The sequence below is a fragment of the Dendropsophus ebraccatus genome, chromosome 5 (assembly GCF_027789765.1).
Source record: "Dendropsophus ebraccatus isolate aDenEbr1 chromosome 5, aDenEbr1.pat, whole genome shotgun sequence".
Lineage (NCBI taxonomy): Eukaryota > Metazoa > Chordata > Amphibia > Anura > Hylidae > Dendropsophus > Dendropsophus ebraccatus.
The window spans coordinates 49,476,236-49,502,452 of NC_091458.1; the positions used below are offsets into that span (position 1 = coordinate 49,476,236).

The window sequence follows — 26,217 nt, forward strand, 5'->3', positions numbered from 1 at the left end:
GCAATAAAGAAAATTTTACTATAGGGCAGCGGGATACATTCCCCCGTAGGAAAGTGCACATGAATATAGATAAATATGACTTCATATAATCTGGGCCTGAGTGTATGGGATGACGTCACAAAAACAATGATGACGTCACAACAGGTACAGTCCGTACACTATACGTTGTAAAGTTTGTGAGAAGTTACACTGGGACAACTGTTGCATCGCCCTGTCACAGGAAAGCTGTAGAGGGCGCTGTGTGACTGGAATTCCACAGGCGAGCTCTCCTCCAATGAGCGACCAGTATATCAGGCGGCGCACCAATGTCGACAGGGATGAGGGGCGTGGCTTGGGGAGTGCGGCTGGGTGAATGGAGCGGAGCGCAGTGTGGGCTGTGAGGCGGGACTCTCCAGTACAAAGGATGGGTCCCGGGGACTTTTTGTTGCTGTAGCGGGGGCGCGCACGGGATAAGGGGGACACCCGGCTTTTGGGGTGCAGTGTACCGGGGTCCCGAACATGGGTAACGCGGAGAGCGCCGGGGGAGTCCCGGGAACCCCATTGTTACCTCTGAAAGTCCCGATGCCGGACCCGGGGGAGCTGGAGGAGAGATTCGCCCTGGTCTTGGTGAGTTGTGAAGTAACTTTATGGGGCTGATGTGACGGGACAATAGAGAGGATGTGCCCGGGGGAGGCTGTGTGCGGGGCTGGGGATACCCCTGGTGAGGGCAGAGAGGATGGTGCTGCCCCTGGTGAGGGCAGAGAGGATGGTGCTGCCCCTGGTGAGGGCAGAGAGGATGGTGCTGCCCCTGGTGAGGGCAGAGAGGATGGTGCTGCCCCTGGTGAGGGCAGAGAGGATGGTGGTGATACCCCTGGTGAGGGCAGAGAGGATGGCGATACCCCTGGTGAGGGCAGAGAGGATGGTGCTGCCCCTGGTGAGGGCAGAGAGGATGGTGGTGATACCCCTGGTGAGGGCAGAGAGGATGGTGCTGCCCCTGGTGAGGGCAGAGAGGATGGTGGTGATACCCCTGGTGAGGGCAGAGAGGATGGTGGTGATACCCCTGGTGAGGGCAGAGAGGATGGTGGTGATACCCCTGGTGAGGGCAGAGAGGATGGTGCTGCCCCTGGTGAGGGCAGAGAGGATGGTGCTGCCCCTGGTGAGGGCAGAGAGGATGGTGCTGCCCCTGGTGAGGGCAGAGAGGATGGTGCTGCCCCTGGTGAGGGCAGAGAGGATGGTGCTGCCCCTGGTGAGGGCAGAGAGGATGGTGGTGATACCCCTGGTGAGGGCAGAGAGGATGGTGCTACCCCTGGTGAGGGCAGAGAGGATGGTGCTGCCCCTGGTGAGGGCAGAGAGGATGGTGCTGCCCCTGGTGAGGGCAGAGAGGATGGTGCTGCCCCTGGTGAGGGCAGAGAGGATGGTGGTGATACCCCTGGTGAGGGCAGAGAGGATGGCGATACCCCTGGTGAGGGCAGAGAGGATGGTGCTGCCCCTGGTGAGGGCAGAGAGGATGGTGCTGCCCCTGGTGAGGGCAGAGAGGATGGTGCTGCCCCTGGTGAGGGCAGAGAGGATGGTGCTGCCCCTGGTGAGGGCAGAGAGGATGGTGCTGCCCCTGGTGAGGGCAGAGAGGATGGTGCTGCCCCTGGTGAGAGCAGAGAGGATGGTGCTGCCCCTGGTGAGGGCAGAGAGGATGGTGCTGCCCCTGGTGAGGGCAGAGAGGATGGTGCTGCCCCTGGTGAGAGCAGAGAGGATTGCGATACCCCTGGTGAGAGCAGAGAGGATTGCGATACCCCTGGTGAGGGCAGAGAGGATGGTGGTGATACCCCTGGTGAGGGCAGAGAGGATGGTGGTGATACCCCTGGTGAGGGCAGAGAGGATGGTGGTGATACTCCTGGTGAGGGCAGAGAGGATGGCGATGCCCCTGGTGAGAGCAGAGTGGTTGGTGATACCCCTGGTGGGGGCAGAGTGTGTACTGTGCCCTAGGTGGGAGCACTGGCACAGTATACTATGGTATTGAACCACAGACGGGCAGACTACAGCTGCACAGATTTATTTATCTGCTGGGTCTAATCTTATGCCGGGATCCTCTAGTGTTTGGTTCATACGGTGGGTGTCCAGCAGCATGAGATATCAAACCATGGAATAGTGTGAACTGAGCCTTAGGACATGTTCTATACCATATACAGTGTAATGGCAATACCCTGCCCTGTGCTATGGGTCTGACCTCATGTATACTGCCTGTGCTATAGACCTGACCTCATGTATACTGCCTGTGCTATAGACCTGACCTCATGTATAGTGCCTGTGCTATAGACCTGACCTCATGTATACTGCCTGTGCTATGGGCCTGACCTCATGTATACCGCCTGTGCTATAGGTCTGGCCTCATGTATACTGCCTGTGCTATAGGTCTGGCCTCATGTATACTGCCTGTGCTATAGGTCTGGCCTCATGTATACCGCCTGTGCTATAGGTCTGGCCTCATGTATACTGCCTGTGCAATAGACCTGACCTCATGTATACCGCCTGGGTCTGGAGATCTGTCTCTTTCCCTTCTTTTTCCTCCTCAGTGGAGATTTTTCCCTGGCTCGGCTGAAGTCTCTGTAGGGAATTGAGGAATTTGTGCATAACTCTATATAGAGGGCGTGTTATAAGGCGGCTCCATTAGACAGCTATTTCTTATGGAGCACAAGATGCATTTCCAGCCCAGCAGAGAGCGGCTGTCAGTCCTGTCCACCTGTGTGTGGCCGCATGGCTCTATGTGTAACACTTGGGCTTGGTGCGGACTGTTTGCAGTAGTATAGATGGATTAGACTCTACAAGGAGTGCATGGGGGACGACTGACATCAGGCCATCACAGATTATCCTGGATTGTCCATCTTAATCTTGCCAGCGATTTAGGATGCCATAATTAACTGCTTAGTGACTGATTCCTCACAGGTTCCCTGATGAAGTCGTGCTTCCCTTTCAGGACACGCTTTTTCACTATACTCTGCTCTTCTCCCTCTTATCTGATGAGGTGTTGACGGCAACAATAAAAAGTGGAGGATGAGTTCCTGTGGATGGCTCTCCCCTATCTATAGCAGCAACACAGGACATGCTGGGATGTGTAGTGCACTTCCGTTTTACAGCCACTGAACAGAACTGACTTTGACCAGGAGTTGGATTCTCTCTTTTTTTTTATATGTTTCTTGCAAATGTGATTCCATCCTTAGGGTAGGTTCAGACTACGGAATCCACACGGATAAGTTCTGGCGGATTCTGTGGCTCACACCCGGTCACCGCGGTGCGCATATCCGCCCGTGCCATAGACACCATTCTATGGCCGGGTTGATTCAGATGTCCGCCAAAAGAACTGACATGTCTATTCTTTGGAGGACAGTAGAATCGGCCCAGCCATAGAATGGTATCTATGGCACGGGTGGATATGCACGCCGCCATGAACGGGTGTGAGCCTCGGAATCTGCCAGAATTTATCTGCGTGGATTCCGTAGTCTGAACCTACCCTTAGTTTCATGCTGCAATTCTATGACTTTTGACCACAAGTCCTGACCACGCACCCCTGTTGTAATCCTCAGTTCGTCTATTTGTAGATGGTGATTGTGAGCTTCTAACATCACACCCTCTGTTCAGATACTGTGTGGACTGCAAGAACAGTCTGTCGTGGTTATGGGAACTTGTTTGGGGTCACTAGAATGAGCAGGCAGAAGCGTTCAGCTGAGCGCTTCTCTCCCGGTCTCTCCGTGCTGCAGGAGACATTCTCCTTCCTGCACTGTGCAAATTGTTCACAGGTGTGAGGTTTGGAAGCTGCGCTCAGTTGACTGTCAATCAAGCAGGGATGGGAGGGGGAGTGAGGAGGTGTTACAGACCTCAGCACTTCAAGGGCTTGTGAAAGCCTCATTGACACTTGGCATCAGAAAATAAAGGCATTTTTCTATATTGGACAGACATATGAAAAGGTACCATGTGTCTCTTTGACCCAACAGCTGGTTGGAACATGAATTGCAGCTGACAGATTCCCTTTAAATTTTAGTGAAACTTTAAGCTGGCCCCATGAAGCAATGACAGGTTGTATGGGGCAGCCTGACTGTTCCTCAGTGTATGATCAGTGCTATGACAGGATTTAACACATCTGATACTTTGTATCCCTTGAGATAAGTGGCGCTGGGGGTCTCGGGCAGCTGCACATCCCTCTCCCTATGAGGGCAAACATGCACACTCAGCTGATCAAAGCATACTTGGGAGTCGGGGGTGGGGGGCATAATTTATTGTATATTTTCATCATAAGCTTATGGATTATGAGTAGATACTACTTTGTATTCTTCATAAAGTCTCCATTAGGGAGGGGTAAAGCGTATTCATCGTCGGAAAAGACTGCCGAACAATGGCTAATGCACTACAGGAATGACCATTGAAAACACAGGAAATACTGGCTGTATACTCTGTATAACCTGCTGCAGACTGTACGGCAGTATCTGCCATAACGCATATGAATAGGAGCCCATGGCATTGAGTCTTGTGTATGGGACACAGTTTCGGGGCTCACCTGGTTAGGTCACACAATAGGATGGGAGATGTGTAATGGACTTGGTAGGTGTTAAAATGCCGTCCAAACCAACCCTTTTTGTCTTCCAGTTTAGTTTTTAAAGGGTTCCTATAAAATTAGGATAAAACATAATCATCTATTGGCCAGCTATGGCCGTGTGGGCAGGGGAGATGAGCTTTGCCTGTAGCTGGACACTGCTGTAGTACTATAGGGGTACAGGGTAATGATATCATCATTCATGGGGAACTTACATCTGTCTGTCTCATTGGAGTTTCCTTTAAACCACAAAGAAGAAGTTGTCCAGATTACACGTGGGAATTTCTCAATCATTCATCTGAGAATTTCTCTCAGGGTTTTTTTTTTTTTTAATACAAAGGGGATTTCTGGCTAGAACATAACAGGCTGATACGTATATATAATAGTTTCACTTTATGTGGATGACATAGGGTGAGCTTGTGACCTGAGCAGAACCTCTATCGTTACGGTTTCCTTTATTTGCATTGCACTTTCAAGTTTTTGTTCCCTTCTGGATATGCCATGTTGTTGTGCATGTAGTATACACATTACACAGTGTGTGAAACATCCCAGCATTTATTCAAAGTGACCCTGTCCAGAGCTATCAATATGCTCCATTTATTCATGGATTATGGTCTTCCTGTTCTGGAAAAAGATGCAGGTCCTAGAGGTGGGATTACCTGTTTTATGGTGCGTTTACACAGAGAGATTTATCTGACAGATTTTTTTAAGCCAAAGCCAGGAACAGACTATCAACAGGGTGCAGGTCATAAAGAAAAGACTGAGATTCCCTGTCTTTTCAAGTCCATTCCTAAATCTGCCTGTGTAAACGCACCATAAGTCTCAGTTATATCATTTCTATATCCCAAAATAAAAAAACACCCTAATCCAAATACCTTGTTGCACCACCATTTTAATACAATGCTTCTACAATTTAATATGTACCCCCACCTTGCTGTTGAGGAATTTTAAGTCCAACGCACTTCTAGGTTTTTGTGCCTGATCTCACCAGTGCAATCCAAACTTTCAGTTCCTGCTCAGACTTTCATTTGCATCATGAGTCACCATTGTGCTGCTTTACCCAGTAACTATTTAGTTTTATGGATCGAAGAGCGGACTTTCTCCATAGGGACTCTCTGTTACAATGACATATTCATAGTTCCCACAATGATGGCAGCATTTCTTGGCTGTGAAGGAGCAAATGATCCCAAACCTCCACACCTTGGGGATGTGTGACTGCTGGTATGAGGCTAGAATGATCTGTAATCTGTTTGATTTTATTATATTTTATGAATGAGTTATTGTTGTACCCTTAAAATAATTTTGGCAAACTATCTTCTCAGGTTAACTTCCAGTTTGAAGTTATAAAGTTATACAGGAGTTTTAAAGGGTGATTTTCCCCCCCCCCCAATGGCACCATACATGTTGCTGTATTGCAGGTTAGCTCCGATGAATGAGGAAAGACTCTGTATAACTAGTACATTATCTTTGCTTATTCTGGATTTAGAAGTCCAGTAGGTGGGCTCATCAGTGATTGACTGCTGTCAGTCACTGAGCAGGACCACCCACTGGACACCAAAGCTTTAATAAGCGGAGATTTAACTGACCATTTTACAAACTGTATATATATGCCAGCTTTTCCTGCTCTGTATACTGCTACCTGCAGACTGGATTACATTTGCATGACTGGTTCCCTTTCAGTGGGTAATTTAATTTAATTTTTATTCAGTGTTGCTTTTATAGAGGGAACCTGAAGAGCAGTTGGCGGATTCCCTCTAAAGGGGTTATCCAGAAACAGCTATATTGGTATCGCAATATACTTCAATGGAAATGAGCTTCAAATCACACTGAAACTTAGGACAGGAGTGGTGCTGTTTCTGGAAGAAAGCGGTCATGTTTTTTTGAACCCATAAAAACCCATTTAAAATATAATAGATCATACTCCACTTACCTAGTCCAGCACTGCAGTCCACCCCAGCCTCTCTGTCTACTTGAGCTGAACACATTCTTTCTTCTTTCCTTATGATGCTCCAAACCTGCTGCAGCCCCAGTGACTGGCCGCAGTGGGCTTGGAAAGTCATCAAGAGAGCTGGAACAGTGCATGATCAGGGCAAGTAAACAGAGGGACCAGATGGACTAGAGTACCAACTCTGGATTGGGTGAGGTGAGTATAATCTATTTAAAAATTTATATATATATATATATATATATATATATATATATATATATATGTGTAATATTAGCTACACATTTTAGTTTTAATAAATTGAAAAACCCTTCTATTGGCTCATACTGTTACCTGGTTGAAGGACATAATTTGGTATAGACATCTCGTTGTAAAGTCTGTGGGGATATACGGTCACTCTAAAGCAGTGCTTCTCAAACTTTTTCTACTGGAGCCTCACCCAACAGACCAAGGCAATGCCTGGGCCTCACCAGACTGACCAAGAGGGAGCCTGGGCCTCACTTTCTGTGGTGAAAATAATGCTAGGGCTCCTTTTACCAGTCTCTTTATTTCCAAGCTCTTTATACCAATAAAGCAAGTACAAAATAATAATGTTGCTAATATGGAGATTTTTGCAAACACTAAAAGGACTGTGCAGATCATAGTTACTTTGTGAAAACTGGTTCCTCAGCTGGGCCTCACCAACAACTAGGGGGCGCCTCACACTTTGAGAAGCACTGCTCTAAAGGATTTCCTGGACTATCTGTACTAACTGATTCAGTTCATATGTTTTTTTTTTTAGATTTACAGGGTACAAACTCACTTGGCGAATCCGCAGCGAGTTACTCGCAGCAAATTCGCAGCGAGACCCGCTGCGGATCCCTGCCCTGTACAGTCTATGGCAGACAAACTCGCAGCAGGATGCACATCCCGCTGTGAGTTTGTCTGCAGCCTGCCCCGTTAACCCTTGGCCTCGAGCCTATACATCACCTGGTCCCCGCTCCGGCTTGCTTCGGGGGTTCCCGGCAGGTCCCGCTCAGCCAATCAATGCACTGATTGGCTGAGCGGGACGTGAAGACACCGGGAGCCCTGAAGCAAGCCGGAGCAGGGATCAGGGGATGTATAGGCTCCGGCGGCCGGGGGTTAACTGGGTGGGCTGCGGACAGACTCACAGCGGGACGTGCATCCTGCTGCAGGTTTGTCTCCCCAAGACTGTACAGGGCACGGATCCGCAGCGGGTCTCGCTTCAAATTTGCTGCGAGAAACTTGCTGCAGATCCGCCCAGTGACTTTGTACCCTTAGACAATACAGCTTTAAGTCCTGAAAATGTATGGGAGGTAGCAGCTTCAAGGGTTCTACCATCTGATAAAGGCTGCGATATCAAGTGTGTATGTGTGGGTTTACACATCTCTATAGATGAATTTATTGAATATAGTTAGATTTTATAGTTCTCTTTTTTTTAGGTTATTTCAGTTCACAGAAGTTAAAATGGTCACTGTACACTGTATAATTACGTGGGGTATGGCCACCAAAACGGAGGATTCTTGTCAAAATAGACATAAAGTATCTGTTCCCAGCCGATGGCTTATATAATTGGAGGTTATAGATTTTGTAGGAACTAGATGAAAAGAAGATATTAAAATTTTTGTTTTTGTTCATTTTAAGGCTATGTCCACTTGTGGAACCATTTTTTTTTTACTGTTTCAATGCATCTAAAATCAGAAATAGTGAAACTTTGCATCTATGTGTCTCCATGGTAACAGACGACAAACACACCAGTCTGATACTTTTATCTATTTGTCCTTAAAGAGGTTATCCAGGATTAGAAAAAGCACAGCTGCTTTCTTGCAAAAACAGCGCCACCTTTGTTCTCAGGCTGTGTGTGGTATTGCAATTAACCTCCATTCACTTCAGTGAAACTGAGCTGCAAAAGCCACACCCAAACTAAGGACAGGAGTGGTGCTGTTTCTGGAAGAAAGTGGCCATGTTTTCTTAAGTCTGGAAAACCCCATTAAAGGGATTGTCCTTTTAGGAATGTTTATTTAATATGTGGCCCTGTCTGTTTACCCAGCCAGCCCTCTGCCACTGCCGGTGTCCTGAGCGCAGTTCTCTTCTTCACTACTCCACTTCTTTATTATTTTTTTTTTATTGGGACTACTGAAGGTTGGCAAATGTTAAAATATCCCTTTAAAGGTAGTCTGTTAACCATTCTGAGCCCTAAAATTGCTTACAACAATATTCCCTTTAATAAACACAGCAACTGTATTCACTACCAAAGGCAGGTTGCCACATGGCCCAGAATTCTGATACTGTACAAGTAAATGGGGGGGGGTCTGCAGACTTTCTGATCCATTTTCTCCAGATTGTTAGATGACTGGTAAAATCAATGAAAATCTTTGCATTTCCTTCTAACTGACACCCTGTGTGAATAGAGACCTTGTATTTTGAATATAGTAGATCTCCCAGAAGTCTTTGTAAGTTGTAATTGTTTCAGCTCATCCGCTTTCTGAAGTGAGTTATTATGGATTTATCACCGGTTAGAAGCGGGTTTCCTGAATGGTCAGGCGCACCGGTTTCACCCCCACCCCCATGCCTTCCTGATTCCATTAGAATTTCTTTTCCAGCGTTTGGCCTTGGTTTAGAATATATGCATAGATTCCTGTGATGTGAAGTTCTGTCGCACTGTTCCACCTTTAGAAATCCACAGTATCAGCTGTCTTTTTGATGAATGCCATTGCAGGATTAAAGCATCCTTCTTTTATTACGTGAACATTGACTTTATTATGATGTTTTCTCTTTTATCAACAACAACAAAAAAAAAACTCTGCTTATAGGCCACCTTCACACGTCCGGAAAAACCACCCGGATTTCCTATCAGGAAATCCGGACGGATTTCTGGACGCATTGACTTTCATTGGACACGGACACCCTTCCGGAAATTTCCGGAAGGGTGTCCGTTCCGGCCCGGACGCTTTCCTGATGCACATCAGGAAAGCATCCGGAGCTCCACTTACCCAGACCACCTTCCGCCGCTGATCCCCGGTCTGCCCCGGCCTCCTGCTGCCTCTTCCTCCCCGACCCGCTGTAAACGTCTCCCCCGCCCGCGGCAAGGCCCCCCCCCCCCCCGCGGCCACTCGCGGCACATCCTCGCCCTGCTGACAGGTCATGATGGGAGTTGTACTTCTGCAACCATCCAGGTTGCAGAAGTACAACTCTTACCATGTCCTGCTGACAGGCCATGATGGGAGTTGTACTTCTGCAGCCTGTGGCCATCTAGGTTGCAAAAGTACAACTCCCACCATGCCCCTGCTGACAAGTCATGATGGGAGTTGTACTTCTGCAGCCATCCAGGTTGCAGAAGTACAACTCCCATCATGTCCTGCAACCTGGTAGACCACAGACTGCAGAAGTACAACTTACATCATGACCTGTCAGCCGGGCATGATGGGAGTTCTGGGAGTACTTCTGCAAGCTGTGACCATCCAGTTTGCAGAAATACATCTCTGATCGTGTCCTATTTATCTTCTGATCAGGAAATCCTGAAGGTTTTTCCTGATGGTTTCCTGAAGGTAAAAACGGATTACTGTCAGGAAATCCTAAAACTTTCCTGATGACATTTAAAGCGTAACTTCAGGGCGTAATTTCAGGGCCATTTTTTTGAAAACATTAAATATCAACAGTTCAAGCGATTTTAAGAAACTCTGTATTAGGTTTTATAAACCAAAAGAGTTTCCTTCTGTAGTGAAAAAGCAATCTCCCAGCCTCCCCCCTCACTGCAGAAGCAGCAGGATTTCTGTCTCCATTATGTGGCTATGGAGAGGGGAGGGGCTGTTAGGAGTGACTGAGCACGGAGCAGTCTTGCAAAGCACAACACCCTGCAATCTTCTCTCAGTAAGTTCATAGATAAGCACTGACCTTTCTGACCCCAGAATCCTGCGGTTTAGGTGCCCAGAGAGTCTACAAACAGCTGACCTTCATGTCACCTCTTCCTGCTCCCTCATCTCCCTCAGCCCCTCCCCCCTTCATAGGCTTACAATGGAGAGAGCAGAGCCCGTCTTCACTGGCTTCTCTGTAATGAAGACGTGTTTGCCTGATAATGCACAGATAAGAAGTCAGGGGGGCAGGCTGGGAGATTGCTTCTTGAGTATAGAAGGAGGCTTTTTGGTTTTTGATAAAACCTATTACAGAGTTTCTTAAAATCGCTTATACTACTGATTTCTGCAATAAAAAAAATATGACCGTTACGCTTTAAGGCCTCCTGATCAGGATTTCCTGACAGTAAAACTGACACGGACGTGTGAATGGGGCCTAAGGCTTTGGAGTCCAGTGGGTGGTCCTACTCCTACAGCTGTCAGTTAATGATGAGCCCACCTATTGGACTTCTAAATCCAGAGTAAGAAAAGACAATGTACTAGTTACACAGCGTCTTTTTACAGCCATCAGAGGTGACCTGCAATATAACAAAGCTGGTTGTCCTGCTGCTTCTGAAGTGTCAGTACAGTAGCGCGAAGATTTAAAGAGACTCTGTCAGTAGGTTTATGGTGTCCAATCTAAGGGTAGCATACACTAGTGACAGAGAAGCTGAACAGAACAATGTTCTGCACTGCCGATTCTGAGATATCCTCCAGAATAACATGGACATGGTAGTCATCTCCATTATGTGGATCAATATTCATGAGAAGCAGAAAACTCCACCCACCAGCTGCTGATTGGCAGTTATCTATCTATGCTGTGTATAGGCAGTCACCTGTCAATCAGCATGTGGAGGGTGGAGGGGAGGGATGTGTCAAGAATCTTATTCTCCTGCAAATCAAAAAAGCTCAACAGAATGATGGAAGTAATACACTGATCTGTACAGCCTTTCTGTCACTAGTTTATGCTGCCCTTATTTAATGTGGTATAAACCTAGTCACAGATTTCCTTTAAACAGTTGTGGAGCTCTCAGCATCATAATAAGTCATGATGCTGGGAGCTCTAAATTCCGTTCCATAGTACATAGTCCTTAGGGCTGCATCCAACTTCTTCTATCACTGATAATCAAATGCCGCACAAGGTTGCTTGAGGTTCGCTCCTCTCTAGAATTAATGTTTGTTTTTCTATTTATCTTGCCTATCTTTTTGACTGGCCCAGTGCAAGCTTTGTGGAAAATTCCATACCTGCCAGCAGGACTAATGCAACAGGTCTAAATATAAATTCTCCATAGCAATACCAGGGCACCATGTGCAGTGCTTTGTAATTATACCTCCCCTTTGTACAAGATGTAAGGGTTTCTAAATAAATCATCCCAGTAACCAAGATGTTCATGTTCTGGCTGGGATTCAGGCCGACTCTCCCACTGCCAGATGGGAGATCTCTCTCAGGTTGCAGATTACAGATAGAAAATAATTATGTTGACATTGCCTTTTAGCAGCTGCTGAAGTGACAGAAGAAAAATCACAGAAACTCCTTCACCTCCAGGAATTCACTAGGGAGTTGGGTTTAGGGGAAAGACAGCTTGTCTTATTGCTTGCCGTAATATAGACATTTCTTCTGCTCTGGGTCTAGTGACTCTCCTTCACGTTGTGCTTATCTGTGACCTGCCTGTCTATGTACACCTCATCAGTCCAGATTTATGTCCTCCAGAACATTTCCTTTCTTTCCCACCTGTGTCTCTTTCTGATAAAAGCCATTCATGTTACACCTTTAGCTTATACAGTAAGGCCAATATCACACAAGCGTAATACAGATGTATTTATGACCAGGGGTCCAACACAGCCATACTACACCCTTGTATAACTGGCCTTGGGCCTTCTTAAAATGGAAAGGATTAGCAACTCAGACAGGGAAATAGATCTTTTAAGCCCCTATAGCCAACTGTTCATCTAAAGCAAGTGCACAACCTGTCCTGGTGCGAGGGCCACAATACCAGATTGTACCACTATACATTTTTTAAAGGGGTTGTCCAGGCGGGACTCTTTATACATAAATGCTTGGGTAAGGGGTAGATAAAAACCAAAATTCCGCCAGTATTAGGCTGGGTTCACACTACATTTTTGCAAAAACGGATGCATTTGTGTGTATCTGTTTCGATCTGTTTTTCCATTGACTTCCACTATAAAAAATGCATTAAGAAGCATTCGTTTTTTTTAAACGTACACAGAAATGTAGTCGACCATGTTTTCATGTACGTTAAAAAATGTATGCGTTTGATCCATTTTTTTTAAATAATAGAAGTCAATGGAAAAATGGATCAAAACAGATGCACACAAATGCATCTGTTTTTCCATCTGTTTTTTTGTGAAGAGGGAAAAAAAAAAAAGATTGCAAAAATGTGGTGTGTTTGTATTTATTACATTGCTCTGTGTAATAAAGGCAGCAATCATCAGCTGATGGTGTCTTTTGTTTCTGACCTAAAATCATCAGCCCCCGACCATACATTGCTACGATGCCCAACCGACAGCTGACGAATCTGTAAATAAATAAATAAAGTTCTTACATTACCTTTTCCTGTCTTCTCCCCGCTGTCACCGGTGCAACTTCAGAGCCGGTCTCCCAAGTGACAGACCGCTCAGCCAATCGCTGGTTGTGACATGACAGTGCCACGGCCAGTGATTGGCTGATCGGTCTGTCACTTCAGAGATCAGCTCTGAAGTTCCACCGGAGGCTGCGGACAGCCTATGTAGTAGAGCCAGCAATTGGGCTGCTCCAACCTGCTAAACTATCCAGGCCGCACATATCCTTGTGTAATAGTAGATGTGTGGCCGACAGCTGACGGGAAAATTAGGCCACTGTGTGTGCTCAAAAAGTTATTGGAGGGCAAAAACTGCACTTTTTTTTTACTATTAAAATTCAATGTTAGATGTCTCCTTACATTCAGTTGCATTTTACATCCAGAATTATTACAGACATAAAATAAAGTGACTTTTTAAAAAGTATAAACCCTCGAAGGTTTGCATTTGTTTGCTTAGAGATCAGTCCTCTCCCAGTCCCGTCCAGTGGATAAAGTGCAGCAGTTTGGCATCTGGATCCTCACTTTATATCGCCCTAGTGGTAAAGCAGTCAGCTTGGGTAATGCATGGTAAGCAGTGGAGAGACAGGCGTGTTGTGATGCCCTGGAAAAGAAGCACATTTTTGTGGCTTTCCTTATTCATGGAAGAAATTTTGAGAGCTTGATGACTTACAGTGAACCGTCTTTTTCCAACTCTTTCTCCAATTTCTAGGATATTTTTTTTTCTACAGTCTGCTATTAATCACAGCCTTTTTTAGTTAGTTTTAGATGCCACTTAAAGGGCCAGTAGTGGGCATTTGTTGGCCTAATCTGATTTTAACAGTACAGTCAAAAACACTTTCTGAAGTCACCCAGGATGGTAATGACATAGTCAATAAGTTGGACGTGTTGCACCTAGTATCCCCATCTCCTTCTGCGGTATTATTCTCTTCTTTATCTCTATAGTAAGTTGGTAGAATGAAAATTTTGATGATGATGATTGCAATTTAAGGCTACAACTGTTATCCCTGCACTTAAGCTAATGGTGTGAACCGCCAGAGGAATTCTTCATGTTTAATAATGGAGGAACCAAGGTGCAGCTGTCACTTACACATGGGAATACGTCTATCGCTTTGTGTTGCAGTGGAGAGAATCTATTATCAGTCGTACTTGTCCAATTACCAGCCATTCCGGCAATAATCTTTTGGTGTAATAAGTAATGTTTAAAAGGCAACGATCATGGACAATGTCAGCTGATCGTTGTCTTAAAATGGTAGAGTGATGTAAAACATTTTTTCACTAAACAACACACATTACAAAGTTATACAACATTGTAATGTGTGTTATTTAAGTGAATGGCCCCCTTCCCCACGTTTCCCCCCCGCCTCTGACCGTGGACCTGGAAGTGTGATGCTGTATACTCACGGAATCACTGTCGACCCCGGCCGCCATCTTGGGACAATCACATCATCTTCAGGAGGCCGGCCTGATTGCCCCAGCCCTCCCTTATGCCGGCCTCCTACAGCGTGTCATCAGCTGCTTAGCTGCCATTGGCTGAGCATAGCAGAAGACGTCTGGGGCTTCTGTTATGCTCAGCCAGTCGCTTTTCCTTAATATCAGACCGTGTAAAACGGCCCTAAATTCCCTCCTATAGATAAGTGCGTTTGTGCAGATTTACTGCCCAGGGATTCTCAATGCCCGCATTCTATCCCAGTGGCTGATAGACCCTTTAGGATAATGTTCTCCAGCTGTTACATGCTGGATTGCATTTCTTCAAAGACCTAGTTTATATCCCAAGATGTCATTGCTCCATGTTACACTCACAGGGTCTTATTATGTCCCTGCAAACTTTTAGTGGGATTCCTGTAGTTTTGTATAGTAAGTAGTTAAAGGGTTCTTATAAAATTATATTGTCAACAAGATGCCATCTCCTGGCACCTCTGCAATCATGCGATTGCTGCAGCCTCTTTAATATAGGCTCTCTGACACATTGTTTCATCATATAATCGGCATTTGTTTGTTGGACGATACAATTTTGATACCATGTGGGGTCAAATGGTTTATTACCACGGTTTCACAAAGTATACAGTATATCTGCTCTGAACATTTTACTGTGTATGTGATCCACAAGATGTCATTAGTACATTAGTTTCTGTTGCACTGTAGATGTAAACTCCATACAGTAATGGTGGTATTACATGGAGCTATAATTTGCCCAATCGCACGATTAACGATTTTGAATGAACAATTTTTTTTTTTATAACGATCGGCGTTTAGACGGAACGATACATCGTACGGAATATTCGTTTTGCCATCGTTTTGCGATCGCTTAAGCCCATCTCACACATAGGGGAAATCGTTGAAAGACTGTTTACACTGAACGATCTGCGAATTTTTTGCGAACGATCAACGACGATTTGAGAACATGTTGAAAGATCAAAATGAACGATTTTTCACTCGTCGCTTGATCGTTCGCTGCGTTTACACGTACGATTATCGTTCAAATTCGTTATCGATACATCGTTCCGTGTAAAACCACCATTAGTCAGGGATGCTTCATGCATCCCTGGCTTATTGTTATTAGATTTCCTGTTCAGATTGCTCTGTGCACCACACTGAGGTAAGTTTTTTAGTTTTGGCAAAGTATAATTTTGGCTTTAAGAATCATTAAACTACATTAAGTGTAACTATTCTACTACAGTGTTTACCAGCACTCTTATCTGCATCTTGTCCTTCAGTACCAGTGGTGCAGGGTAATGCTGTGGAGCCCAGTTCACTTGAATGGGACAAAGCTGCAGTAACTTGCAACCATGAGTACCCTGTTAAGGGTAGTATGAGGGTTGGTAAACAAGAATGAAGCTTCAGAGCTTGCACCAGTACTACGACCCCGTCAGTCAGCTTGTGAAGAAAGTAACAGAGTCTCTGCCGCTTCAGACAGATTTGGCCAAACTTTTTTATACAAGATGAAAACTGCAGCGTGCAGCTGCTTCCTGTGACCAGATATGTGTCACCAGAGCTCACCAGAACCTCTCAGGATGGGCCTATGTGGTAGAGACGCGAACGTTTCCTCTGTCTTGGAAAGGAAGCTGTGGACTGAGAGAAGGAAATTCCAGAACCACAGAAAGGGGACTCTGTCCCAGATACTAAGCACCATGTGTCACAGGATGATAAGTCTGGAGAAATCTCAGTATCCCTGATCTCCGGCCTCTACATTTAAAGACTTTTGTTATTTTTAGACTCTGTTCAGTTGTGTATTCTACGTCTTGTTGTAGACTTTATATTTTAGTGTGGAAATCTATAGTATTAGTCTGATCTATGACTGAGAGCAAAGGCATAATCCTTACTGTATATACAGAGTCTGCTTATTATGAGCAGAAAAAGACGCTAAAGAGCAATTACATCTAGGACATTTATGGCTTATTATTATTATTATTATTATTATTATTATTATTATTAGGTTGGGTTCACACTTCATTTTGATCTGTTTTTATAATGGAAATCAATAGAAAAATGGATCAAAAGAGATGCACACAAATGCATCTGTTTTTTTTTCTATTAAACAGACAGCAAAAACACAGTGTGAACCCAGCCTCATTTTTTGCATGCCTTTACACGTACTGGATTGCAGCGATTTCCGGTGCTGTCGTTTTCTATGGGTTTAGATACAGAATTTTTATTCCAATGTGAGTATGTAAAGCCCCATCTCCCTTAACCCACTGCTGCCCGGTTAATACATTACCCGTCCATGCTCCATCCTGCTTCTGTGGCTCCCTGACATCCCGCTCAGCCAATCAGTGCACTGTCCCACCGCAGCCACTGATTGGCTGAGCTGGACGTCAGAGAGACTGGAGCCACAGAAGCAGGACATAGCATGGATGGGTAAGGTATTCACCAGGCAGCGGTGGGTTAAGGGGGGGCAGTGCTTACGTACTCACAGCAGAATTAAAAATCCGCTAAAATTTTGTAAACCCATAGAAAGCTGTTGATTCCAGAGCGCCGTAATGATATGGGGTTAACATAAAGAATGTAACATAAAGTCAAGACCGGCCATTCGGTTTAGCTCCGGGACTACCTCTGGCAGCCATAACTGTATGTCACCTTCGAATATACACCCTGTTGGGTCTATGCTCCTGTGCATCATCCATGAGTATTTTACCACAGCTTGCAAAAGAGACACCTGTGTCCTTATACGCAGCAGCTTTAGCTCTGGCTGTCCAGGCATGGTGGGAACTGCAGGTCTCATCCCTGCTTTAGGGTATGTTCACATATCTAATAAGGCTACAATGATGTACGTCATGGCAGGTAGATGACCAGGCAGCCGTGCAGTCCCTGGCCACATGGCGCTGCTCTTTGGCTCATAAAGAGTATGATGGAGGGCTCTGTCCGGGCTTTGTAGCTCGTCCATAAAACATTCCATAGTAATTAGTTTTGGGGACCAGTCCAATGAAAATAATGGAAATTGTGTTCTAATACAATGTGTGTGTTTTCTCTTGTTTGTTTCCTGCTTGTTCCCCTGCACCTGCTATCCTCTTTCATGGGAGATGAAAGATGCCTTCTGCATATATACTCTGTGGTGTGAATTTGGATTCGCAGCAGCCCTTACTTGTGTTGTTTTGATTCCTGGCCCTAATGAATGAAGGGGTGAAGAAGAAGAAGAAAATGTTTGTGCGGAAATCTGAGGGCCGGAGATGAGCGGTGGCCTGTGCATTGTGACTGCATTATTGTTTATGCAGTCGAGATAGTCGAGTCTATAGGAGCCCCATAGTTCATGATTTTCTTTGAAAAATGTTGGTTGTAACACATCTTCCAGTTCAGAGATCCCCATTTCCAGAGAACATTTTACATGATGTCTGAACACTAGAGATGTAGTTGTCAGCGGTGACTCTCTGAGTGCAGATGCTGATGGGTGTGTATCGTATAATGTACTGTGCTCCAAACACAAATGAAAACGCCCAAAAACATATTGGCAATTGGTTTTCCCAAAGTTAAAAATGAATTGGAACCTACAGACTGTCCTGTCTAGCAGTCTGTACAGAATGACGTGAGAGCGAGCTGTGTTTTTGGCAAAATTAGTGAAGGATGCATCATAGGATGTTATGTTACAAGGCCAGTAAGTGCATTTATTTAGAACTGTCACAGGCCAGAGATATTAGGGGTAGGTAACATATCTGTGGCAGATATTCAAATTTAATGGAGTTTTTATAAAACGTTTGATGTTTCACGGTGACCTAACAACAGTATCCAAAGGTTTTATTACATATCCAAGTACAGTAGGCAACGTTTTCCCCTAGGCACAGGATAGCAGGATAGAGAACAAGTAAGGGATCGCAGGGGCCCAATCTCAGTACCCACTGGCGATCTCCAGATCGGCCCGCGACTCCTTTGTTTTGAATACAGCTGCGGGTTGGCAAGTGACCCGCGGCTCTACTCATTCTCTATGGGGGCCCTGGAAAGATCAGAGTGCTGTACTTGGCTCTTTTCAGTGGCTCCATGAAGAATAAATAGAGCTGTGGGTCACGTGCTAATCTGTAGCTGAGCGGGGGCCAATCTGGAGATCGCCGGGAGGCACAGAGGTCGGACCCCCCATGAACTCTTACTTTTCTACAATCCCTTGCATAGGGGACAAGTACGTTTTAATATGAAGACCCCTTTAATCTTGATAAAGACCAACACTTTACCAACTGTTGTCTATTGTACTTGGATACACAACAAAACCTTTGGATTTTTGCTTAAACTCTGATGCTTATGGACTTCCTTAAGCTCATATGTCACCGGGACATGTCAGAAGTTTTGATTGTATGAGGGCTGACTCTGATCCAACGACTCACTAAGGTGAGCCAAGTGAAGACCATGCTAAGTGTATTCACCCCAGCTCTGTCACATGACTGAGGAGGACTCCCAGTGCAAGTCTATGGGAAAGTCTCGCCCACATAAACACAAAGTGACTGTCTACTTCTCTCTTTGCTCCCCTCTACCCACCAATCATGAGAGCAGAGAGAAGTTTTAATTCTAAATGAATGGAGCGCAATACAAGTGTGCGGGCAGGGCAACTTTCATTCGCTGTGAGGGTTCCAAACTTTGTTCATTTGGGGTTTGGTGGTGATTTTGGGGTCCTGGGACCTCCACAAATCAGCTTGCAACCTCTGTTCTGCAGGTAGAAGATAACTTAATGTGAAGGGAATACCTCTTTAATGTTATGGCGGTGTGTATGAATCATTAGGTGACTGTGTACACTGTTAGGAGACATGGATTGGGTGCATAAAGCAGCATTAGTTAGTTTGCCAGGTTTGCAGACTGAAGCCGGGCCTGAAGGAAGGCTTATTGTTTGTGTCTCCGGGCCCCCACTCTCTGGTCAGCTGTACCCTGTGTGATGTGCGCCAGGGCTGACTCTGCATGTCTGTGAATTTCCCATAACCACGCATTGCTATTTCATTCTTGACTGAGCACATTAACATGAACTTTAGTTTGAACAATTGTTTGTCCTATCTGTTCTGTAAATTAGTCTCTGTCAACACAGTAAATGGTGCTAAAGAGGTTGGGAAAAGGTTGTATTCTGGTTGTTTACAGTTGTTGAGCTCATTTCAGACTAGTTTAAAATTGTCCAACCTTCTACTTTGCTATAATGATATATTTGAAATTTTTTTTTTAATACTCCTTCTTACTCATCCAATGGGAAGAATTACTATACTTTCCATGTACATATTAGGGCTCATGCGTTCTGCAGATGTGGTACAACCAGAAAGCTCGGTAGTCGTACCTATGGATATATTTTGCCCCAGATAAGCAGCGTTGTGGAGTTCAGTAGAGCATGCATCAATATCCTCAAATCTGACAAAGAAAACTTTTTTTTTTTTTAACTTTTCTATGAAGACACTGTGGGTAGGGACAAGTGGGTAGGGACAACTAGCTGTTTGGTGGGATCTGACCTCTATGACCATGAGAATTAATGAAGGTCATTCATGTCCCAAGTGAATGGAGCATCAGTGCCTATGCTCAGCCTCTGCAACATTAAATCTCTGGTAGTCGCCAATGTCAGAAGTCCCATAGAGATACGTTCCCAAACTCCAGTCCTCCAGGACCACTAAACAGGTTATGTTTTGAAGATATCCCATGCAAAGAACACCTGTGGCAATACATGTTGCTCTGACTATTTCTGTCACCTGTAAAATACTACGAAAGTCCTCAAAACATGACCTGTTGGTGGGCCTTAAAGCGACTCTGTACCCACAATCTGATCCCACCAAACCACTTGTACCTTTAGATAGCTGATTTTAATCCAAGATCTGTCCTGGGGTCCGTTCGTCAGGTAATGCAGTTATTGTCCTAAAAAAACAACTTTTAAACTTGCAGCCCTGTGCCAAACTGAAGTATCTGTGCCCTAACACCACCCCTCAGTCCCTCGTCCCTGCCCTCTTCAGCATTAGGAATGCTCCAGGCAGATGTCTCCTATTCCCCACCTGTGTCAGCCCGGCACATGGGCTGGATCTTTAAGCAGCTGTGCAGTGTTCAGCATGGAGAAAATGTTCTAGGTGCATTCCTAGGTGGGGAGGAGGGGTGGTGCAAAGTTAGGGCACAGATACTACCGTTTGGCACGGGCTGCAAGGCTAAAAGTTGTTTTTTAGGACAGTAACTGCATCACCTGCCGAACTGACCCCATTTGAACGTAAGATGTTCCCTTTTAAAGGGGTTACCTGAATTAGCACATTTTTCTTATATAACTGTGGTCATATAGAAAATAATAGCCTATGCTTACCTCTCCGTGCTCCCCTGGTGTCCTGATGGTCATGTTTCAGTGTTCCCTGCTTACTGCAGAGGTTTAATTTCCAAGACTGACACATCCTGGGACAGCCTGCTCAGCCAATTACTGGCTGAGATCGGACAGCAGTGCGCCTGTGATTGGCTGAGCGGGCTGTCCTGAGACGTGTCAGTCTCGGAAGTGAAGCATCTGCAGTTAGTGGGAGGGAGTGTGGACATGTAAACATAGGGTTCTTATTATTTTCTATATGAAATATTTACTAATGCCGGATAACACCTTTAAAGCTCCATACAACTTAGAGCTGGTAAAATGTATGAAAGCTCTGAGTTATCTATGGCTCTGTTGGTATAGATAACCAGGGGCTGTAGCTGAAAACTGGAAGTTAGCAAGAATTTTTAAGGAGAAGGGCAAAAAGATTGGGATGTGGATAACGTTACATAGAATATAGTGTTTGCTTGCTCCCTGGTTGTTGGTTTCTGTTAAACTATGGTTGCATTGTTGCATGATAGCTTCAAAATGATATTTTTCCCTAGCAGGAAATGTAATGAGGATGGTAACAATGTAAGACTTGTGATTTAATCCAGTTATGATTTAAGGATGTCATGTGTCCCGTATTTCAGGACGTTCTACTGTTTTTAAAACTAGAATATCATTTGGATTTCTGCTATTTGAAATGTAAACCTGTAAGGAGTTTACTTCCATTTGTTCCCCGCACAGTCTTGCTGGGGTGCTGATGGACTGCCATGACAGCTGGGGGCCTAACTGTGTCCCCAAGTCTTCCACGTTCAGAGTCCGTTATGTCAAGTTTACATGTAGTATTTTAGCCAGGATTTGGTCAGTATTTTAGCCAAAACTTGATCTGGAACCAACACAGTGCAAAGCGATTTATGGAAAGATTTACAACTTTTTATTAGAGATGAGCGAACTTGGACCTGCACCACTCACTCATAAACTGATGGCATATGCTATCACTATTTTTCCCAGTTACCGAAAATGAGAAATGTCTGTAATTATTTTTAAGTAGTTGATAACTATTGATCACTGTCATGTCAGTCTAGACCAGCTTGATCTGTCTCTTATCCTGCTTCACCCAGCATTTTCTTCTTTAACCTCGGATTATCTGGAAAAGTCATACGTTGCATTTTAATTTTAGGCCACAATGTAATGGATTTCCTGTTTCCTCTGCTCCGGCCCGTCCCTGCTCTTCTGATTTCAGAGGCGTCCTTGCTGGGAGAGAGTGACTGCCGGAGGAAAGTTTATCCTCTGTCCTATTGAATAGGTGGAAAAAACAAAGCCTTGCCAGAGCAATCTTCCCAGGGCCCATGAACTCTTTCACTGAAGAAGTTTAATGGTCATGGGATACTTGGGTGGAGCTGCGGCAAGTCTTTTATCTTTAGACAAGCGTATAATTTACCTCCAGCTTGTCGCTAGTGCTGGGAGCGAGATCAATTGTCTACAACTTCCCAAACGCTAGGAGCCCTGAAAAGAAACAGAAACATTGGCTTTTGACTTGTCTTTAATATACATGAAGTCCTATAAAAACCTCCAGTTGAAGAACTGTCCCTGGATGCATAGGACGGCTCAGTTCTCTCTGTTGGGATTACTGCATTACCACAGCTCTCTTACATGCTACGTCTATGCGTTCTGGATCATTCTAAGATATTGGTGGCGTAGAGAACAGCCCCTAAGGAGGGAATTACTTGTAGGGTATCCCACTGAGTCTTTATGTTATATCACTTAGTTCCCACCTGCATTGTGATTTCCGTGTCTCTGTTTTGTCATTGTTTACTTAGAGAGGATGGAAATCACCCCTGGTCATGTCATGGTCACAGGTTTATAGCTTTTTCCATAGTGTGCAGTTTTCAGATCCTTTTCATCATAAACTATGAAGCTTTCCATTTGATGGCTGTAAGCAAAGGTCTTAAAGGGGTATTCCAGAGACTCGAAAGAAAAAATCGTTTTGCTACTACATTGCTTTACCAAAGTTATATTACTTTGCATAAAACCTTTAGATACTATTCAACATTTGTTGAGTGGCAGCAAGGCTGCCCCCTCTCTGGCATCAACCTTTGCGTCAGGAACTGCTCTCATCAAGGACTGCCACACAGGGCTATACGGAGCAGGTTCCCATTCAGTGTGTACTGTATATTCCTATTGGACAGCCAATAAACATCTATGGGGATTTGCTACAGTTTCTGATTTGGACAGTTCCTGTCAATGACAGAGGTGTCAGCGGACAGCACTGTGTCAGGCTAGAAACAATACACCACAGCAGCTGATAAGTGCTGGAGTTTTTTTTTCTTTAAATAGAAGTAAATTACAGATCTCTGGCGTTTTCTGGTACCAGTTGATTTGAAATTTTTTTTTTTTTTTATGAACTACCCCTTTAAAGCATGCTCCTTGTTTCAGTTATTGCTGTAATATAACTTGTATATGACATTTTTCACCAGTTTTCCCCTCTGCAGGCTCCTTCCCTAATTTTCAGTTCCCCCTTTGGTAGTAGGGGAAGACTGGCTGCAGTGGTGTCCCCCATATATTGCACACACAGATGAGGGGATCCTGCTTTCCTTTATCTCTATAGCACATCCTCACAAGTAGCAGTAGTATGGAGGACTTTATAGTGCAGTATTGAGTAGTGTAAGTTTGGGTTCACATCTCCCTTGCAGGTTGCATAGAAAATGGCAGACAGAATAGCACGCTGCACTGTTTCAGCTTAAAAAATCTTATAAAGTGTTTGAACTCCTTTCAGGCTTCCAAATTCTGATGCAAAATACACAAGCTTCATATTGCCTGAAGAGAGGTTTTGCATTTTACGTGGTATAGATACTGTCATCTAATATAGACACTAGAGGAACACTGGGCTGGATGGACAGATCAGTATACATTATATCACTATACTACTTACAAATATAACCATATAAACCCAGTGACTTCTGACCTTGTAATACATTCTGACATTCTGATCACTCATGTGATCAGATCCAAGCACATCTCTCTTTTAGTACTATTATTATTATAAATGATGATTACATAGAACGTCAATGTATTTATGATGTATTCATCAGAAATTCCATACTGGTGCAGGTTTATCTACGACATACTTGAGGGTTCTATAGCTATGTAAGGAATGTGTTTGGTAATGGGAGGTAGATGCAAGGGAGATAAGTTTTCCTGAAAAATGTCTCATTATTGCACTAACCTAAACTGGGGCCTTATCCTCCATTCTGATGACTCTAGAACAGCTATATAGGGGCTAGACAGTCAGAACAGAGCCCTGTATGGCCGCAGTAATAACCCGTACCATAGAAAATGAAGTGTTAACAACTTAAGTAACGTCCGCAGGTCATTATTACTTTGGTATAACGATATAAATACATTTAGGGTATAAACCCACACACCGTATACACAGCGTATTTACTGCTGCGATACGCAGCAGATTAGATCTAAATAACTGAACACAGCATCAAATCTGCACCATCAAATCTGCTGCGTATTTGTTGCGTATCTGCTGCGTATACGATGTGTGAGTTTGTACCCTAAGGGTACAAACACACACGGCATATACGCTGCGTATTTACTGCTGCGATACGCAGCAGATACGCAGCAGATTAGATGTAAATAACTGAACACAGTATCAAATCTGCTGCGTATCTGCTGCATATCTGCTGTGTGTGTTTGTACCCTTAGGGTACAAACACACACACCATATACGCAGCATATTTTCTGCTGTGATACGCAGCAGATACGCAGCAGATTAGATCCGGATGACTGAAGGTAGCACCATGACGTGAATGTGAGTCAATGGGATGTATACTGTAACATGTTCTTGGAAGGAGCCCTGCCAATCACCAGAACAAAAATGTGGTGTGAATGTAGTATTGCAAAAAAATGTTATGATTAGAGATGTTTTCTACAGGAAAAGTCCTTACTGTTAACTAACAGATTTCTAAACTGCTACAAAAATAATAATCATGATCTCAATAAAAATGATATATTTTCCTCTTTCTCCAACCACCTTGATGTGCACAGGGGAGGACTTCATTGTAACTAATCCTTTAGTGCTGATAGCTGCAGCTGACTGCTTTCTTGTATCCAGGGGTCTCGCTTTGGTTTGCCATTATATCTTTACACTTATCAGTGAAGGGAGCGTGTTATTGGCTCTCGTCTGTTACTTACACGTTAATACTTTACATGTTTGATATGTGGGTTGGTTGTACATTATCTGAACCTTTGATTTGTAGAGACTGCTCCCAATTTTGGCTTGTACATTTCAGTATAGATTTTTTTTTTTTTAATTTTTGAAGGGCCATCTTATATGCTGATTTTCCAGTATTTTTAGGCACGCAGATCTAATTTATGAACAGAATGAATGAACAGATTTGACTTGGTTTACAGTTATAGTTCTGCAGATTTATTGGATTTTACACCCAACTCCTCCTGTATAATAAAAGATAACTTGAGGCACACGTCTTGATAAAAACAGAAAGTTTAATCTTCAAATAAGTTTACTTAAAAAGTCACTGTCATCAAAAATAACTTGTAACATACCATCAAACATGTGTTTTAATAAGAAAACAGGTTTGCATCTCTTGTATTTGGACTCACTTATGTTTTTTGGTTAAAAAAATACTCATGCAAAATACCCAATACCCAATGTTACAGTGGCTTTAGTAGGGACCCCCTGTGATTGCTCTTGCATAACACATGGTATACTATATGGGAGGGATCACGAACCTCTGGCCCTCCAGCTGTTGCAGAACTACAATTCCCATCATGCCTGGACAGCCAGAGGGTCCCCGTTTCTGCTATATTGGGACTAAAACCTGCAGCGTATTGTTGCTTATGGCAGTGATTTTCAACCTTTTTTTTTAGCCGCGGCACACTTTTTATACTTAAAAAATCCCGGGGCACACCACCAACCAAAATGGCACTAAAACAGTACATATTATACATATAGTTAATAATATAGATTCTAAATGTATTTATACTCCGTGTGAAACCTGGGCCTGTTTGCTTCTCCCCCCTGTGCTTCTCTCCACCATACTTCTCCCCCCTACTTCTCTCCTGTGCTTCTCTCCACCATACTTCTCCCCCCTGCTTCTCTCCTGTGCTTCTCTCCACCATACTTCTCCCCCATGCTTCTCTCCTGTGCTTCTCTCCCCCATGCTTCTCTCCTGTGCTTCTCTCCCCCATGCTTCTCTCCTGTGCTTCTCTCCCCCGTGCTTCTCTCCTGTGCTTCTCTTCACCATACTTCTCTCTTCCCTGCTTCTCTCCACCAAACTTCTCTCCCCCCTGCTTCTCTCCGCTGTTTCTCTCCCCCATCCCCAGGTTTCTCTCCCCCATTGTTTTCTCCTGTTTCACAGGGGCACCATAGTTTGGGGAACTTTCCCCGCTGCACACCCGACCATGTGTCACGGCACATTAGTGTGCCACGGCACACTGGTTGAAAATCACTGGCTTATGGGTCTTGTCAAAAAATAATAATTTTATTAAGTTTCCTAGTAATGCTTACA

General features: G+C 44.5%; 1 protein-coding gene across 7 annotated transcripts in view; it reads left to right on the top strand.

Annotated features, from left to right (window-relative positions):
* Window positions 1-352: 352 nt before the first annotated feature.
* The window catches only part of FMNL3 (formin like 3), an 80,000-nt gene continuing 54,135 nt past the window's right edge, over window positions 353-26,217 (top strand). For all 7 annotated transcript variants that reach the window (XR_011363152.1, XR_011363153.1, XM_069970129.1 and 4 more), the window contains exon 1: window positions 353-606. Coding sequence is in view for 5 of the 7 variants with exons in the window: in XM_069970129.1 (XP_069826230.1) it covers window positions 499-606 (108 nt within the window). In the remaining 2 variants the exon portion in view is untranslated. The remainder of the gene's footprint in view (window positions 607-26,217) is intronic.